Below are 18,118 nucleotides of genomic sequence, written 5' to 3' on the forward strand. Positions count from 1 at the left end.
TTTGGTGATGTGATGCAATCCAGAGTCGATATCTTCTTTCAAGGTCTGTTCCAGGATTAGATTTTTTTTAATTAGTTTCTGAGTTTCGGTGCTCCCAATGTCAGACACCTTTTTTTTTATTCGTCAGTTTCATGGGTTTCAGTGTTATTTTTTTTAAGCCATTCTTGAGTTTGACTGTTCCAGAATCAGACTTTTATATTTTTATAAGCTTCTAAGTTTCACGTTTCCAGAGTCAGACTTTTTATTTCAGATCAGTTACTGGGTTTCACTTTTCCAGAATCAGACTTTTTTTTAAGCATTTTCTTAGTTTCATTGTTCCAAAACCAGTCTTTTTAAAGATCAACTTGTAGGTTTTCAGCGTCACACTTTTCAAAGATTCTTTTCAGTCTCACATTTTAGATCTGTTCCAGATTCAGACTTTTCAAAGATTCTTCTCAGTCTCACCTTTTATATCTGTTCCAGAATCAGACTTTATTTTCAAGATCAATTTCTGAGTCTCACTTGTAAGGTGTATTTCAAGGCCCCTTGACTTCATGTTTCATTCTTTAATCTTGGATTACAAATTTCATGTACATGTGGCTTGAAGACCTAATTCCAGAATTCGTTGTATTTAATATACATTTCCAGAAGCCATAACATACGAATCCCATTCAGTTTCTCTGACTGGAGTTTATTCCGGAGGTTTTATCACCTTTCAAAATCTATTTCCTGAGTTGTTTACATTTTAAGGCCCCGTTTCTCAGGCTCTGTGACTTATGGGATTGACGAATTGAAGAAGTTTAATTCTCCCCCTCTGGAGGAGCAGCGGGCCCCCTCCTCTCTCTCTCTGACTCTCCTCCGAAGGGGAACTTAATAATCCTCGCACGTGATCTCCCCTGAACGACACGTGCGGACCGCGTGACGTCACGTGACCCTCATGACTGAACGTGCTGCCGGCGCCTATGATATCACATGTTGCTACATATTTAATTATGTGACTAGCTTTTTGGTCACGTGACTTGATTTCCTATCAGGACACGCCAGTGGGGTCTCTCTCTCTCTCTCTCTCTCTCTCTCTCTCTCTCTCTCTCTCTCTCTCTCTCTCTCTCTAGCGTGCGTTCCAATTTGGGGGGAGTTGAAGGGTAGTCAAAGTGATTAAGGATGGATTACCTGCTCTTTTGTTGATCGGATTATAAGGGCCACCAGAGAGAGAGAGAGAGAGAGAGAGAGAGAGAGAGAGAGAGAGAGAGAGAGAGAGAGAGAGAGAGAGCCATGGTGTGTGTTGTGTGTCCGTGGGATTTGCAAACATGGTGAGAGAGAGAGAGTTATAAGTGAGTGGGTTGTTTGTACTGTATTCTGGTACCATACATCTTTGTTGTTTTTGTTTTGAGAAAGAAAAGAAAGAGTTAATTCTAATAGATTTGGCTTGAGCCTCAAGTAGTGTCGGTTTTTTGCCCTAATTTTTGTGGTGTGAAGTTGGTCTTTGAAAATAATGTTAGTACATTGTGGTATACTTCTCTCTCTCTCTCTCTCTCTCTCTCTCTCTCTCTCTCTCTCTCTCTCTCTCTCTCTCTCTCTCTCTCTCTCTCTCTCTCGACAGAGTATTGTAGCATTCCTATGTTCCATATTTATTTATGAAGGGCAAAGTAGTTATATGGAAGAGGATTATGTCGCGTTTTATAATTTTATATTTTATATTACATGTTTTGTGATATATGTTAAGTTTTGAACTTGTGCAATGGTAGCACCTTTGTTGAAAGGGAGAGAGGGAGAGAGAGAGAGAGAGGCTGTCACCCCCAATGTATGGCATCTTTTGAAGGGCCATTATCTGTTGTGTGTATATACTTCGTATCCACGGTCAACTCTAGTTAGGGTCCCATTTTACTTTTTGTTTTTAGGGCCCCCGGGGTTTGGGTATTCGAGTCCCGGACTTCCAATCGATGGCGCGATCATTGAAAATGGCAAGGTGGCGATGATCTGATAATTGGAGAGATGAGAGTGGCAAAGCGACCTTGGTTGATAATTCTGTTGTTCGGCCTTTTGATGGGAGAGAGTAGTCGAATTGACATGAATGGTTTACGTACTCGAATAAGATGTGAATGGTTTACGTACTCGATAAAGACGGTAATGGTTTACGTACTTGTATAAGGCGTGAATGTTTTACGTACCCAAATGAGTCAATGTTTTACGAACTCAAGTAAGTAGTGGATGCTTTACGTACTCAGGACGTGATTGGTTTACGTACTGGAATATGTGAATGATTCACGTATCAAGTCTTGAATGGTTTACGTACTCGAATCGACGTGATTGGTTCACATACTCGGGTAAGACGTTAATGCATTACGTACTTAAATAAGAAGTGAATGTTTTACGTACTCAAATTAAACGTAACTTTTTACTTACTCCAATAATTGTGAATGGCTTACGTACTTCAATAAGACGTGAATGGTTTACGTACTCGAATAAGAAGTGAATGTTTTACGTGCCAAATTAGACGTGACTTTTTTGCGTGCCCAAATTAGACGTGACTGTTTTACGTACTTGAATGTGACGTACTCAAGACGTGAATACCTTACGTGCTCGAATAAGACGTGAATGTTTTACGTACTCTAATAAGACGTAAACGGGTTACGTACGTGAAGAGGACGTGAATGTTTTCTGTATAGGTTTAGATTGCGTAGTGTTCCCGGTAACGGATTTGAGGACCTATTGGGCCAAGGGGAGAAGAGATTAGGACCCTGATGAGTAGGAGAAATTGGGCGAATTGTGTAAAATTGGATGAATATAATTGGGACACGGCTAGTTAAGATCACAGACGTGGCAGGAACTGACGTAAATCATTTGGAACTTGTTGGCCGTCCGGTCACGCCTTCGCACGGCGTTGATTGATTGACTTGAGATCAAGGACTGGCGACGCAACTGTATATGGTAATGAGGACACAGGGAGAGAGAGAGAGAGAGAGTAATGACCGGACTGCAGATTAAAATAGAAATAGGATAGCGTGCGTCCCTAATGGCACAGGATAATAGGACGCAAATTAGCATTCGAGGGGGTGTGTGTGTGTGTGTAGCGACGGCGCGCAGATTTCGTCTGCCTTTTTGGTCCCCCTCGTATCCCGGGGAACATATGGATGGAGAGAGAGAGAGGGGAGGGGAGTGGTTGTCGGAAGAGGGGAGCGGAAATAGGGGAGGAAAAGGGGAGAGAGAGAGAGAGGGAGGGAGAGGTAGGTTAATGGGGGTGAGGGGTGGATCGAATGGCTTAATGGGACGACTTCTGTTGGGAGGAAAATTTAGAACGAAAGGGGGATGAAATGAGGGTAATATAAGTCCCCTTATCCACCCCTTGGGGTAGGGGAAGGGGCAGACTCTCTCTCTCTCTCTCTCTCTCTCTCTCTCTCTCTCTCTCTCTCTCTCTCTCTCAACATAGCCGTCCTTGTCCCCTCTTTGATTTTTGGGGGAGTTCAATGGGTCACATGTGTTGATATTAAAAAAAAAGTCTTGGCCATAAAGAATGGTTATGAAAGTTCGTGCTTATGTCAATCGAGAGAGAGAGAGAGAGAGAGAGAGAGAGAGAGAGAGAGAGAGAGAGAGAGAGAGAGATGAAATCTTGCAATCATGTGTAGTGTTTCAGCTTACAAAATATTCTTTCATTAACTAGCAATATTGTTTAGTGTTCAGCTTACCAAATCTCTCTCTCTCTCTCTCTCTCTCTCTCTCTCTCTCTCTCTCTCTCTCTCTCTTCTCTCTCTCTCTTTCCAAACTGTAACGATCTAAAGGACCAGTTGTTGAAAAAAAGTAAAATTAAAATCACACAAAACTCTGGAACAAGGTGTATAACACTCTCTCTCTCTCTCTCTCTCTCTCTCTCTCTCTCTCTCTCTCTCTCTCTCTCTCAAACAACGGCCACTGGTGTATCCATGAAGAGGGGAATGTTACAGTTAGGGGAACAGGGAAAGAGAGAGAGAGAGAGATAAAAGTAAGTGTTATGCCCTTTCATATCCCCTTTTGATTCGCGGATTCTGTCTCCCCCTCGCTGATGTCCGGTACCATTAAGTCCGGTATGAATAATTAGTGGTAGAGGGGCGAGAAAGGGAGTTTAGCTAGTCCGGATGAGGGGAATAATACGAATCATCTCTCTCTCTCTCTCTCTCTCTCTCTCTCTCTCTCTCTCTCTCTCTCTCTCTCTCTCTCGTTCCTCTTTTTCATCGGTCGGTAGGTCCCTCTTTCTATGGGCTCGCTAATAAATTTCATTCTCTCTCTCTCTCTCTCTCTCTCTCTCTCTCTCTCTCTCTCTCTCTCTCTCTCTCTCTCTCTCTCTCTCTCTCTCTCCCCGTGCGTCAAGTCTCTCCCCCTCTTTACATATCGTTTATCATTGGAAGGAGTTTTTATTGATAGTCTATTTTATGTGGCGTCGTTGTTGTTGTTGGGTGTTCTTTAGTGATGTATGGTGAGCAGAGCAGTTGGTTGGCTCTCTCTCTCTCTCTCTCTCTCTCTCTCTCTCTCTCTCTCTCTCTCTCTCTCTCTCTCTCTGGAGAAAAAGGTATGCATGTTGAACCGCAGTTGCATTGAGGGAACCTTTTATGCCTTTTATTTAGAGATTAATGGAGAAAAATCCTCCTACCAATATATACACAGAACAAGTACACACACGCACATATGGCCGCGCGCGCTCGCGCGCCAAATATCAATTCGCACAGATCCACAAAAGCGTTTAAATGTCAGGCAAAGAGGCAAGAGGCGAGGGGAGGAGAGGGAGGGAAAGTAATTCAATAAATGGTAATAAGCATAACAATTGATTAAGGTCCTGCTGCCATATGATCTTTGGTGAGGGGAAGAGAGAGAGAGAGAGAGAGAGAGAGAGAGAATCATTCAACTGGCGTTAGAGGGGGAATCCGATCTGTATTCCTGAGATTGTTTAATCGAGAGGCCTTGAAGTGGATGTATTGGGGAAGAAGGGGTGGGGAGGAGGAGGGGAAATTGACCATACGAGTGCTTAGAATGAGGTTGTTTAGTGATTGGAATGTGTGTGTGTGTGTGTGTGTGTGTGTGTGTGTGTGTGTGTGTGTGTGTGTGTGTGTAGTCACACCGTCGCACTTTCTAATCAGTGACTTGTGAGACGCGCTCGTTTGCATTCTTTATGTAATTGGTCAACTTCATGAAGGAAAAGTATGACTGTATTTACAAACGTTAAAGATAAATATTACCTCTCTCTCTCTCTCTCTCTCTCTCTCTCTCTCTCTCTCTCTCTCTCTGTTTGATCTTGTTACAATCCCTTTTACTGAAAAACAGTAATTGTGATTGTGTACGTAATCCCTCTCTAGACAAAGATAACAATCAATCTTACTTGGAAAACAATTGTCACTGGTCTTACTCCTTATCTTGTTTGTTTAAAACATGTTTATTTAAGCGTGTTTATGTTTGGCATCTGTTAAAAAGGTTTTACAATTGAACTTCAGAGACAAAAAGTTATTGTGTATTTGAATTAAAAGTTAATATATGAACAAATGCTTAAGAAATTTTTTAAGTACAAAGGTTCTCGTTTCCTTAAGCAATGTGGTTAAGATGTGACCTCGATCCCAGTAGGAATTATCACTATAAATAAACAAACCCCGGAATATTTTGTATATTAAACAAATAACCCACGAACATTATGTATATTCCCCCAAGACTGATATTCTGATGTCAGGATATTTCCAAGGCTTATCACTATAAATAAACAAACCCGCGAATATTTTGTGTATTAAACAAATAACCCACGAACATTATGTCTATTCCCCCAAGACTGATGTTCTGATGTCAGGATATTTTTTAAGTAAGAAGAAGACTTATTGAGAAATATTCCTTTTGTTTGCCGAATGTTGCGTGATGGACTTCAAAGTGCTGCGGTGGTTTGCGTGAGTTTTGTGAATACATGTGGGTTTTGTGACCCCCTTTTTATTTAATAATCTACTGCTTCGTTTATCAAGTCGGGCGGCCTCTTGTTTTATTTTTTTTTACTCGTTTTATTTTTACGTTTTATTGGTTAATGGTGTCGTGTTGCCGTCTTGCCGGGCCTTGAGTTTTTCTGGGCCTCTCCGCGGGAAAGTAGTCTTGTTTTCAAATATAATTTCCAAGTTTTTTTTTTTTACCTTCCATTTGCGGTTGTTGACGAATCTGCTGTTGTTTGATGTTGTGGTGAAGGGTTGTTTTCCATTTACAATTCCTCTTGATGATGATGTATGTTAATAAGCTGTTGTTGATGTGTTTAAAGAGTTTTCTATTGATTCCCATTGGTATCGTTAGTTACATATTGATAGTGGTGATTACTTAGTAAAAACAAATGTATATAATACTATTGCGTTAAAGATTTTGTTAATTATAATTTAGTGCTGTTGTTAATTGATGTGAAAGTAAAGGTTATTTACCATTGTAGATTTTATTAACTTGACACTCTCTCTCTCTCTCTCTCTCTTGTCTCTTAATTTTCTCTCTCTCTGCTGTCTCTCTCTCTCTCTCTCTCTCCTTTTTCTAGTTAATTTTTTTATGCTGCTGTCTTTCTCTATCTCTCTCTCTACTCCTGTTTGTTTTTATTCATTTTTGTTGTTTCTCTCTCTCTCTCTTGTCTTTATTCTTCATTTGTTGTTTCTCTTCTGTGTTTTAATTCATTAGTTGTTTCTCTTGTGGTTGTTTTATTTAATTTTTTTCTTCTCTCTCTCTCTCTCTCTCTCTCTCTCTCGTTTTTATTCATATTTGTTGTTGCTCTTCTCCTGGTTGTGATAATTAATTTTTGTTGTTTCTCTCTCTCTCCTGCAGCGGAACAGCACGTCCCCGGCGAAAAATACAGGCCCAGGTCGCGGACGCCCGACGACCACGACGCCAAGAGACGCAAGGAGGACAAAGGGCACGACTCCGAGGGCGAGAAGAGCGACCAGGACCTGGTCGTCGACGTCGCCAATGAGGTGGGTCGCTTTTTTTTTTTTTTTACCCCCTCCCCTCCGCTCCCCTTCCCTCCTGTCCGTTCTCCTTCTTGTCCGTTCTCCCTCTTCCTCCTCTCCCTTTCTGTTTTCCCCCCCTCTCCCTTATTTCCCTCCCCTCTACCTTTTCATCTCCCTTCTCCCTCCCCCTTTTCATCTCCCTCTTTTCCCCTCCCCATTTTCCCTCTCCCTTCACCCTCCCCTTTTTCCTCTCCCTTCACCCTCCTCCTTTTTCCTCTCCCTTCATCCTCCCCCTTTTTCCTCTCCCTTCATCCACTCCATCTCCCTTCCTCGCTCCCTTCTTCTGCTCCCTCCTCCTCTTTCTCCCTCTCCATCTTCCTTGCCCATCTCCTATCTCTGCTTTCTCTTCTCCCCTCCTCCCTCCTCCTTCCTTCCTCTTCCCCCCACTCCGAAGAATATAATGCGCTTTATGCGTATGTACGTTCTGCGTGCGTGCTTGCGCGCCTGCGCTTTCGTGTCATCGCGGACAAAAACCGTAACTAACTGGGTAATTGGCGGCATTAGCTCTGTACTTGGCATGTTTCAACTTCGTTGGTGCATTGCAACAGTTGTTATCTGACCCAGGGATTTATGGTGATTGCAACTAACAAGCGCTGAACACGGGATCAAATGACTCGTGATTATGGTGTTTGGTCATTTCTCTCTCTCTCTCTCTCTCTCTCTCTCTCTCTCTCTCTCTCTCTCTCTCTCTCTCTCTCTCTCTCTCTCTCGAGAAAATGTTTCACAGATATATATATATATATATATATTTTGTCCTTTTGGTAATTTCGTCGTTCGTGTTTTTTTTTTATAGCAAGAATACGTTACGACAACTTAACGTAATCCTTTCTAGGTATAAGATGCGTTTGATGTAATTCTTACTTATTCATCATGTAAAAAATGCGTTTGATGTAATCTTTACTTATTAGTATTATAAAATGCGTTTGATGTAATCTTTACTTATTAGTATTATAAAATGCGTTTGATGTAATCCTTACTTATTAGTAGTATAAAATGATTTTGATGTCATCTTCACTTCTTAGCAATATAAAATGATTTTGATGTAATTTTTACTTATTAATAGCTAAAATACAAACTTATTAGTTATGATGTAATCCTTACTTAATATTCCGACTGCAGCTCCTCCAACAACAACAAAAAAACAAACAAACAAACAAAAATCAGGTCCATTTTCCTCAAAGTTTTAAGCTTAAACATAAGCATTGTTCATTGTCCAAGTTGTCTCGGGATCAGATTCTTCTGAAGATGCAATCTAATCCGGTAGAACAGAATTTAAAGTCTAGTTTAGTGGGAGCTGAAGGAATTTAGTTTGAATAGATAGATCTGTCTGTCAATTAGCGGGGATTGGCTGCGTTAAATATTTTGCAGTTGTTTGGTCTTGAGGTTGAGATCTAGTCTCTAAAAGATAAAATAGCAAGGGTTGAAAGGTCTCTTTCTCTCTCTCTCTCTCTCTCTCTCTCTCTCTCTCTCTCTCTCTATATATATATATATATTTTTTTATCTGTGAAGTAAATTTAATTTTAGGGTAGTAGACGAACAGAATGGATCCTAGCATTTTAAATTGTGTCTGCTATTTTTGATTTTATCTTCAAAGTTGTTTAGATTTAATTTTAGGCTATAGACTAACTGTAGGAATCCCAACATTTTAATTATACATCAAAGGGGTCATAATATTTTAATATTCTATTGATGAAACTTACCGTTTGATGTCAAGGGTAAAACGGTCTGCTATTATTATTTTAATTTTTAAAGTTGTTGAAATGTAATACATTAATTAAACCTACCTTTTTATGTCAAGGTTAAGACTTATTTTTCAATCAAAAGTCATTTAAATTTAATTATAGGCAAGTAGGCCAACAAAGGGACTCATAATCCGTCAAGTTCATGACATGGTTAAAAAGGTCTGCTAATATTTTTTCTGTCTTTAAATTTGTTTAAATTTAATTGTAGGCAAGCTGACCAACAAAAGGAATTCTCATATTTCAGTTATACATTAAGCAAACCTACCGTTTTAATTCAAGGTTGAAAAGGTCTGTTATTATTATTTTTATATCAAAAGTTGTTTAAAATTAATTTTAGTAAAATAGACCAACACAGGACTCTTGATATTTCAACAACATTTTTAACTGATTAACCCTTTCCGTTCCTATTGTTATTTTTTATCTCTGAATATGTTTGAATATTATTTAAGTTGAGCAGACCAACACAGCTCACAACCCACCCCTCTCCTTGCAGGACGCCAACACGCCACCCCAGGCCAACGGCGGCTAATATTTTTCTCAGCTTTTAAATTTGTTTAAATTTAATTTTAGGGAGATAGACTAAATAAGGACTCCCGAAATTTCAACAACATTTTGATTAACCCTTTCCGTTCCGTCACCCTCCCCTTGCAGGACGCCAACACGCCACCCCAGGCCAACGGCGACCACAGGGACGTCAGAGAAAACGGGGAGAAGAAGTCGGACAGGCCTCCCTCACAGTCCTCCTCCTCCAGGTCGACTCCTCAGCTCAAGCACGAAAAGGTAATACTCGGAGGGGGCCAGCTTTTGGGGAAAATATAAAAAAAAAAAAAGAACAAAGTTAAGTGGTTGTGTTAACTCAAGGAAGATTTTCACAAGGGGGATAGAATCACAATCAGGACCTCTGTACTTTCTCCTCTCTTTGAAAATTCTCTGGAGTTTTTATGTTTTTCTTCGTGCTTTCTCTTTCTCAGTTCCTGTTTGCTATCTGCTATCCATTTCTCTCTTGTACTCTGCTTTCTGTACTTTTTGAAAATTCTCTTGACAAGTTTTCTATTTCTCAGATTCCGCTTGTCTACGTTCTTTCTTCTCCTTTCTTTTACTCTACTTCTACCTCCTTTTTTCATTCTCCTTTCTCTGAAAATTCTCTTTGTTGGTTTTCAGTCTTCTATTTCTTCCTGTTTCTCAGTTTTCTATTATCTATGTTCTTTCCGTTTCTCACTTCTTTTACTCTTATTCTCTGCCAGTTTCTTGTTTTCTATTTCTTTCTGTTTCTCAGTTTCGTGTTTTTTTTTTTAATAGGCTTTCCATTTATCTCTTCCTTTCCGCTACTTCTACCAACATTTTACACCTCTTCTCCTATCTCCCTCCTTTATCCTGGTTGACATGTTTGCCATTTTATTGTTTTAAGTCGTCATAGTCAATAGTCTACCGGTAGTTTAATAATTAGAGGGTGGTTGAATTAGATAACTGAGTTTTATTCAGTAAATATTAACTAGATACTTATATATATAGACTTTTGGGATATTAATATAGTTTTAACTGGTCGCGCTTTTTGTTATTGAATTCTTTTCTATTTTAAGATTCTAATAGTTTTAACAGTTTTATGCATTGGGTTTATGAATGGTTCAATTGGGCAAAGAATTAACCAGTAACTGCTTAAAATGCGCCTCTCTCTCTCTCTCACTCTTTCTCTCTCCAGAATAAAAATGATTAATCTTCTTTCAATGCATGTGCTTTTGCTCTCTCTCTCTCTCTCTCTCTCTCTCTCTCTCTCTCTCTCTCTCTCTCTCTCTCTCTCTCTCTCTCTCTCGTTTCTTGAAAGTGGGACTACCTCTATGTGCTTGGTATTGTTTTCATTCATGTCTTTTATCAATATTTTTTTATTTTGCTTTTCATCATTCCATGACGCCTCTGCCTTTCATCACACGCGCGCAGACACAAACTTCCTGTTAACCTGTTATTATTATTTTTTTTTTTCCACTCATTTTTTTCAATGTTTGTGTGCAGCAAGAATTATCCCCAGTCCCAACATTTGTTGTTTCTTCTTTTAAGAAGCCGTTTTCTAATTGTTTATTTTTTTATTTATTTTTTTTCATTTTATTTCACCCCCGTAGTGTTGTAACTTCATACTAAGTGTTTTACCAATGAGAATGACACCCCCGAAACGTCTATAGATGAAGTGAAATGGAATGAGTGTCCGCTGGTCATACCTACATAAGTGTTACGCTGTGTTTTCACTCCTTGTTAGATTTCAGCACCTTTTTGTGTGCGTGTGTGTGTGTGTTTCTGTGTGTGTGTGTGTGTGTGTAAACCAGGAATTGCTTACCCGTCCGTGAACCGTGCTTGCGTGCTTTGCGTGCGTGCGGAATGCAAAGTAAGCGAGGCATAATTTGACACGAAGAATATACGTCAAGGAATTCTACCATTTTAGCTTAGTGATATACAGGGTAGAATTGCCACAAGTTCGCTGTGAAAGCAGCAGCAGGATGTTTGTACAAACATGCTACTTAAATGTTTTCGAGGAAGCACGTCCGAGATGGTTATAACAACAGGAAAATTATTGAAACTATTTTAGATTATAATGGAAGCTAGATTACCCCCTCCCCCCAATGTTAGGTGTTGTAGCCTTTATTGTATTTTTATTTATTTTATTTATTTTTGTCGTGAATGGTCTTTCTCGAATTACAATTTAGTTTATTTATTGGGTGTAAGTGTAATATAAGTTCTGTTTAGCTATGGGCACTCGTTACAGAAATGATAGGGCAGCTTACCTTGGTACAAGATATGGCTGTGGGCGTTCATTACAGAAATAATAGGGCGTCTTACCTGGGTACGAGGGTATGCCTGTGGGCATTCGTTACAAAAATAATAGGGCATCCTACCTGGGTACAAGAATGTAGCCTTGGGCATCCATTACAGAAATAATAGGGCATCTTACCTTGGTACAAGATATGGCTATTGGCTGTGGGCATGCATTACAGAATTAATAGGGCATCCTACCTGGGTACGAGGGTATGCCTGTGGGCATTCATTACAGAAATAATAGGACATCCTACCTGGGTACGAGGGTATGCGTGTGGGCATTCTCTACAGAAATAATAGGGCATCTTACCTGGGTACAAGGGTATGCCTGTGGGCATTCTTTACAGAAATAATGGGGCATCTTACTTTGGTACTAGGATATGCCTGTGGGCATTCGTAACAGAAATAATAGGGGCATCTTACCTGGGTACGAGGGTGTGCCTGTGGGAATTCGTAACAGAAATAGAACATCTTGTCTGGGTGCGAGGGTATGCCTGTGGGCATTCATTGTAGAAATAATAGGGCATCTTACACTGGGTACCGGGTATGCCTGAGGGCATTAATTACAGAAATAATAGGGCATCTTACTTGGGTACGAGGGCATGCCTTTGGACATTCGTTACAGAAATAATAGGGCATCTTACGTGGGTATGAGGGTATGCCTATGAACATTCGTTACAGAAATAATAGAGATCTTACCTGGGTACGAGGGTATGCCTGTGGGCATTCGTTATGGATATAATAGGACATTTTACTTGGGTACGAGGGTATGCCTGTGGACATTCATTACTGAAATAATAGGGTATTTTACCTGGGTACGAGGGTATGCTTGTAGGCATTCGTAACAGAAATAATAGAGGTCTTACCGTGGTACGAGGTTAGCAGAAATAGAGATTCTTACCTGGGTACGAGGGTATGCCTGTGGGCATTCATTTACAGAAAGAATATGGCATCTTACCTGGGTACAGGGGCAAGAAAATTCTTTACAGAAATAAATAGGGCATCTTACTTGGGTACAAGTGGCACTATTTACAGAAGTATTTGGGCATCTTACCTGGGTACACGGGCAAGAAAATTCTTTACAGAAATAAATAGGGCATCTACCTGGGTACAAGGCGCGATTTACAGAATAGGGAACCTTACCTGGGTAAGAGGGTATGGCTGCCTAATTTATGCCAAAAAAAATCCCTTTTTATGTGGAAGCTTCTACGAATCTAGTGTGTGTTTGTGTGTGTGTGTGTGTGTTTTCATTGTAGTTTGTTGTTGTTGTTATTGTTGTTGTTGTAGTAGTGTTGTTGTTGTTGTTGTTGTTGCCTCGTGTTGTGAAATCCACCCACCTCATTTTGTTTTTTTGTTTTTGTTTTTGTTTTGTGTTTTACAGACCGATCCTCGATCCACACCCACGTCCAAGTCTTCTTCAGGGGGTGTGGGTCCCACGGCGGCGCCCCCTGGTTCCTCCGGTGTGAAGCCCCCGGGCGCCCCTCCCCCCCCAGGGGGGGCTGCCGGCCCATCCCCTCACTTTCCCTCCTCCCCTTACCTGCCCCCAGGTGCTGGGGGCCCGCCCAGACCTGACCTGATCCCAGGCCCGCCCAGACCTGAACTCCCGCCCTCTGGTGCTTTTCCCCCTGGACACCCTAACAACTACCTTCGCCCTCCGGTAAGTTCTCTCTCTCTCTCTCTCTCTCTCTCTCTCTCTCTCTCTCTCTCTCTCTCTCTCTCTCTCTCAATCTCTCTCTCTCTCTCTTCATCAGGCTCTCAAGAATCTCTCTCTCTCTCTCTCTCTCAAGAATTTCTGTATTCTCTCTCTCTCAAGAATTTCTGTATTCTCTTTCTCTCTCTCTCAAGAATTTCTGTATTCTCTCTCTCTCTCTCACATCAGGTTTCTCTATAGCTTTTTCTGCAATATACGAAATCTCTCTCTCTCTCACTCTCTAGATTTCCTTGTTCTCGAGTACTTTCTCAACTGATTTTCAGCTCCGTCTCACCCCCATTTTCTCATTTTTTTTTCATTTGATCATAATCATTTTATTTTCATCTGCCACATTGTACCAAGGTGAAGGTTGCCGAGTATTTTCCCTCCTCTGCGAAATTCCTTTCCTTTGTAGCCCGAAAAATACTCTTTTGCAAAGTAGTATTCTTTTGCAAAGGAACAATTTGCAACTATGTCTTAGAGGAAGACTTCATAGTCTTGTACCAAGGCCTGTCTTGTGTATGTGAAGTTGTGTGTTATTTACTTGGAATGTGGTGTAATTTTCTGAGAGAGAGAGAGAGAGAGAGAGAGAGAGAGAGAGAGAGAGAGAGAGAGAGAGAGAGAGAGAGAGAGAGAGAGTTTGAATCTTTTGCTCTTCATGTGGACATTGGTATGTACAGAAGTTAAAGGGTCTTGTACCTTCTTCATTAGGTAAAGTCAGAAACTGGAAATTACAGAGACAAGACGTATGGCCTCAGAAAAAAAAGATTTGGAAGATCAGAAAAATGCATTTCTCGGTCATTGCAAGAAAAATTAGTTATCGGACATTGCCTTTGTTGTTTTTCTTTCCTCTTAATCCTCAAATCGTTGTTCTTCCTATTTGTGTTCTCCTAAATCCTCCCTGATGCATTTCTCACCCAAGGCTTTTGTATAAATGCACAATCGCTTATTCTTACATGAGGTGCACTAAGCATGCATATATATATTATATAAATACTTTCCTCACTTGCCAATGCTTTTTGGACTGTTTTTTTATTTTTATTTTGCCTGTGGTTTGAGTCTCTGTAGCGCAAATGTTTCGTGTTTTGTATTTAGTTTTGCTTAAACAACCAAAGATTTCCTGTTAATTATGTCGCAAATTTGCGTATTGTTTATTTTTTGTCTTTTGTTTTGAATTCCAGGTCTCTGGGTATGACCCTCACGCAGCCGTCAGGGCACCGCCGTTGGCTTCCAATGGAATACCCACGAACGGCTCGGCTGGAAAACCGTAAGTTTCAACTTGACCTGTAGGGCAGTCCTTTGCAAGTGTCAGTCATTCGGTGCTGTCAGAATTTCTATTGCCCTGATCAGTGGTTCTCGACTCTTTTTGGCCAATGCACCTTATCAGTACTGTCAAATCAATCGCTTTGGTTTAATAATTGTGGTATGAATAGCGTCATGCTAAACTTCTCCATTGGGCTTCTCTAGTAATGAATTTGTCATTGTGATAAAGAAATGTTCCCAAAGTGTGAACATTTTTCCCTACTAAATTTTACATTTTGTAATGGTTTTGACGCAGCAAAGAAGGACTCTCAATGCATGAAATTTAATCAAATACACAAATTCGATCGCTAATAATATTTAAAACTGAAAGCAGTTTCTTTTATGCCTTTTTCTAGGGCTTATAGCTTCCACGTAAATGGAGAAGGTCAGTTGGCCCCGGTGCCCTTCCCCTCCGACGCCCTATTAGCCCCGGGCATCCCGCGACACGCCCGCCAGATCAACACCTTACACCACGGGGAGGTGGTCTGCGCCGTCACCATCAGCAATCCCACCAAGTACGTCTACACCGGGGGTAAAGGTTGCGTCAAAGTTTGGGACATTAGCCAGCCGGGGTCGAAGAGCCCAGTTTCCCAGCTGGACTGCCTTCAGCGGGACAACTATATCCGCTCCGTCAAGCTCCTGCCGGACATGCGGACGCTCATCGTGGGCGGCGAGGCGTCCACCCTCAGCATCTGGGACCTGGCCACGCCCACGCCCCGAATCAAAGCGGAGCTCATCTCCTCGGCCCCGGCGTGCTACGCCCTGGCCATCAGCCCGGACTCCAAAGTCTGCTTCAGCTGCTGCAGCGACGGGAACATCGCGGTGTGGGACCTCCACAACCAGACTCTGGTGCGTCAGTTCCAGGGACATACCGATGGGGCTTCTTGCATCGACATCTCCCCTGACGGGACCAAACTCTGGACGGGGGGCCTCGACAACACCGTCAGGTCGTGGGACCTTCGGGAGGGAAGGCAGCTGCAACAGCACGACTTCACCAGCCAGATCTTCTCTCTTGGGTACTGCCCCACGGGCGAGTGGTTAGCCGTGGGGATGGAGAGCTCCAACGTGGAGGTGCTCCACGTCAACAAGCCGGACAAGTACCAGCTCCACCTTCACGAAAGCTGCGTCCTCTCTCTCAGGTTCGCCAATGCTGGAAAGTGGTTCGTCTCGACTGGAAAGGACAACCTTCTCAATGCCTGGCGCACGCCGTATGGTGCCTCTATATTCCAGGTAAGCAAGGGAAGCCTTCAGGATTCCACACCTATTTTGACATTGGGTTCTGTTTAAAATTTACTGATTTTTTTTTATTTTTTTTTTTTTGTGTATACATTGATGAGCACCAAATATTCTTTGGAAGCTTGAATTTCAAAGTCAGTAGTGGGCCCCTTTGGTGGGTTTGTTCCATATGAATAGGGTTCATCTTCAGAATAATAATAATAATTGTATTTCCTTTTTTCTCTTCCTCAGTCCAAGGAATCGTCTTCCGTCTTAAGCTGCGACGTTTCAGCAGACGACAAATACATAGTGACGGGTTCTGGTGACAAAAAGGCAACTGTTTACGAAATCATATATTAAAAAAAAAAAAAAAAAGCGCGCGCGTGTTAGTGACACGAGAACAATGTCAAAAGGACGCATCAAAGCAAAGTGAAGAAGTGGCAGATTGGCAGGAGAGTGCCAATCTTAACCGGCTTGTAACTTCCCACCCACAGTGCCTGTGGTCGGTTTAACCAAGAGAGTTGACGTAGACTGAACAAAGGTGAAAGTCGAATGCACTTGAAATTAGCCAAGACGAGTGAGGAGCAAGAAGGAATAGATAAATGTGTCGTGATAATTTTTTTTTTTTTTCAATAGAGTGAGACGACAAACTGCCAAATATATGTGTTTGCATTAACACGTAAAACGCCATGTTTGTGTGTTTGTGTGTGTGTGAGAGAGAGAGAGAGAGAGAGAGAGAGAGTTTTCAGTAGGTGCCTATTAAGGGATTTGAAAAAGAAAGGGCATTTGAATGTTCTTATTTAAAAATCAATTGTGATCTTTCGTCAGGAAAATGACAGTGATAGACACACCTCCCCCTCATCATTGCTTTAAGCAAGAATAGTGAAGCGTGAATGGCATTATTAGAATATATAATTTGTGCCGGGCGACATTTACACATATGCAAGACATACGTTGTGACAAACCTCCTCTTTGTGTTGGGAGTTCGGTGACAAAGCAGCTCGAGTGATGACAAGATTTGAAAAAAAAGTCTCTCGTCTATTTGTGATTTTTTTTTTTTTTTTTTTGCTTTGTCCAAGTTTGTTCTCACATGCTGTGTCTGGTTTAAAGGTCCATTTCCCCCTACCCCCCCCCACCCCGTATTTATAAGATGGAAAATTTTGACGTTGGTTCATCGGTAAGCCAGTCTCTTTTTTTATTTTATTTAGTTTTATTACTTAAATACACTTCTGGATCCCCGTTTGCTCACCTTAAATTCGTTGCCTTTCGGATTGCTGGAGTGAAGTATTATTTCTTGGGGATGAGAGTACTTTTTTTACTCTTAAAAAAAAAAAAAAAGTTTGTACATTCCGCACCTGAAGATGATTTTGAACTGAAGACCAGAAGACGTTTGCTGGAGTTTCAAGTTCGGGACGAGACGCGTTGCCAACTTCGTACGATTTGGTCGACTGACTTGGCCGTGGCTGAGAAAATAAACCTCCGATTGGAACGTGAGAAACAAAACAGAAAAAAGTAAGTCTTAATATAAGTGTTTAAAAGAAGCAGAAAGTTTTTTTTTTTTCAGACTTCCAAAGGTCAGTTTTTTTTTTTTTTATTCGTGGAACACGAATTTCGATATCATCATCTGGCGATTGCTGGCAACGGGTACACTTCATATATACTGGAAGGATTTGGTGTTCAGTAACTGGAAAGTTTTATATATTATATATATATATACCATTCAATATATATATATATACCATTCCCAGCTACCATGGTTTTTAGATCATTTTACCAGCCCTTTTAAGTGAATTTCATTTGCTCAAGCTAACTTCTTTTGTTCGTTTTTTTGAAAGTCGTAATTTATATGACCAATGTACCTATTACCAAACACTCAAGTTACTATAGACAGTATTTAATTAAACCCCCACCCCCCTTTTGTCAGGTTACTACTGTTCAGTAATTGTCACTGTTCTTTTTATCAGTGCCGTGAATTTTTTTATTTCCCAGGTGCCGCTGCCCTATTTTGGTCCAATTTAACAGTATTTTTCTTTAGCGAACGTTACCTCCTTGTCTATAGAAAAAGTACAAAGAAGTGTTTGTGATCTCATTATTTTTCTCTTCGCGATGATGAATCAGTGCTTCGGTCTTTCAATTTCCACTCTCTCTCTGGCAGAGAAATTTGTTTCCCCAAGAAACTGTCTTTGTTTTGTTTAATTTTAAACGTTACTTTGTCAGCAGGCAGAAGTCTTGAATTTCTTCTGGTCCTGTGGATATACCAATGTTTTCAAGTTCGTTTACATCTGGAAGACGCCTAGGCGTAAACAAATTTATTAACTATGCATTGTTTGGTAAAATTGTCGAGGACGCATCGTTTCTCAGAGTTATCGTCTGTACTGGAAATCATTTCTGCAGGTGATAAGGACGGAAACCGG

The 18,118-nt window shown here is 41.0% G+C and overlaps 1 protein-coding gene across 8 annotated transcripts in view; it reads left to right on the forward strand.

Annotated features, from left to right (window-relative positions):
- gro (groucho) overlaps positions 1-16,721 on the forward strand; it is a 39,695-nt gene extending 22,974 nt beyond the window's left edge. For 7 of the 8 annotated variants that reach the window (XM_067088649.1, XM_067088644.1, XM_067088646.1 and 4 more), the window contains 5 exons: positions 6,772-6,917; positions 9,347-9,475; positions 14,369-14,454; positions 14,824-15,719; positions 15,957-16,721. In XM_067088649.1, coding sequence (XP_066944750.1) covers positions 6,772-6,917; positions 9,347-9,475; positions 14,369-14,454; positions 14,824-15,719; positions 15,957-16,064 — 1,365 coding nt within the window. In that variant the 3' untranslated portion in view covers positions 16,065-16,721. Of the gene's footprint in view, positions 1-6,771; positions 6,918-9,346; positions 9,476-12,878; positions 13,155-14,368; positions 14,455-14,823; positions 15,720-15,956 lie in introns of all 8 variants that reach the window. The other variant, XM_067088652.1, reaches the window with a different exon arrangement.
- The last annotated feature ends 1,397 nt before the right edge of the window (positions 16,722-18,118 follow it).

This window comes from Macrobrachium rosenbergii, chromosome 45, assembly GCF_040412425.1.
Source record: "Macrobrachium rosenbergii isolate ZJJX-2024 chromosome 45, ASM4041242v1, whole genome shotgun sequence".
NCBI lineage: Eukaryota > Metazoa > Arthropoda > Malacostraca > Decapoda > Palaemonidae > Macrobrachium > Macrobrachium rosenbergii.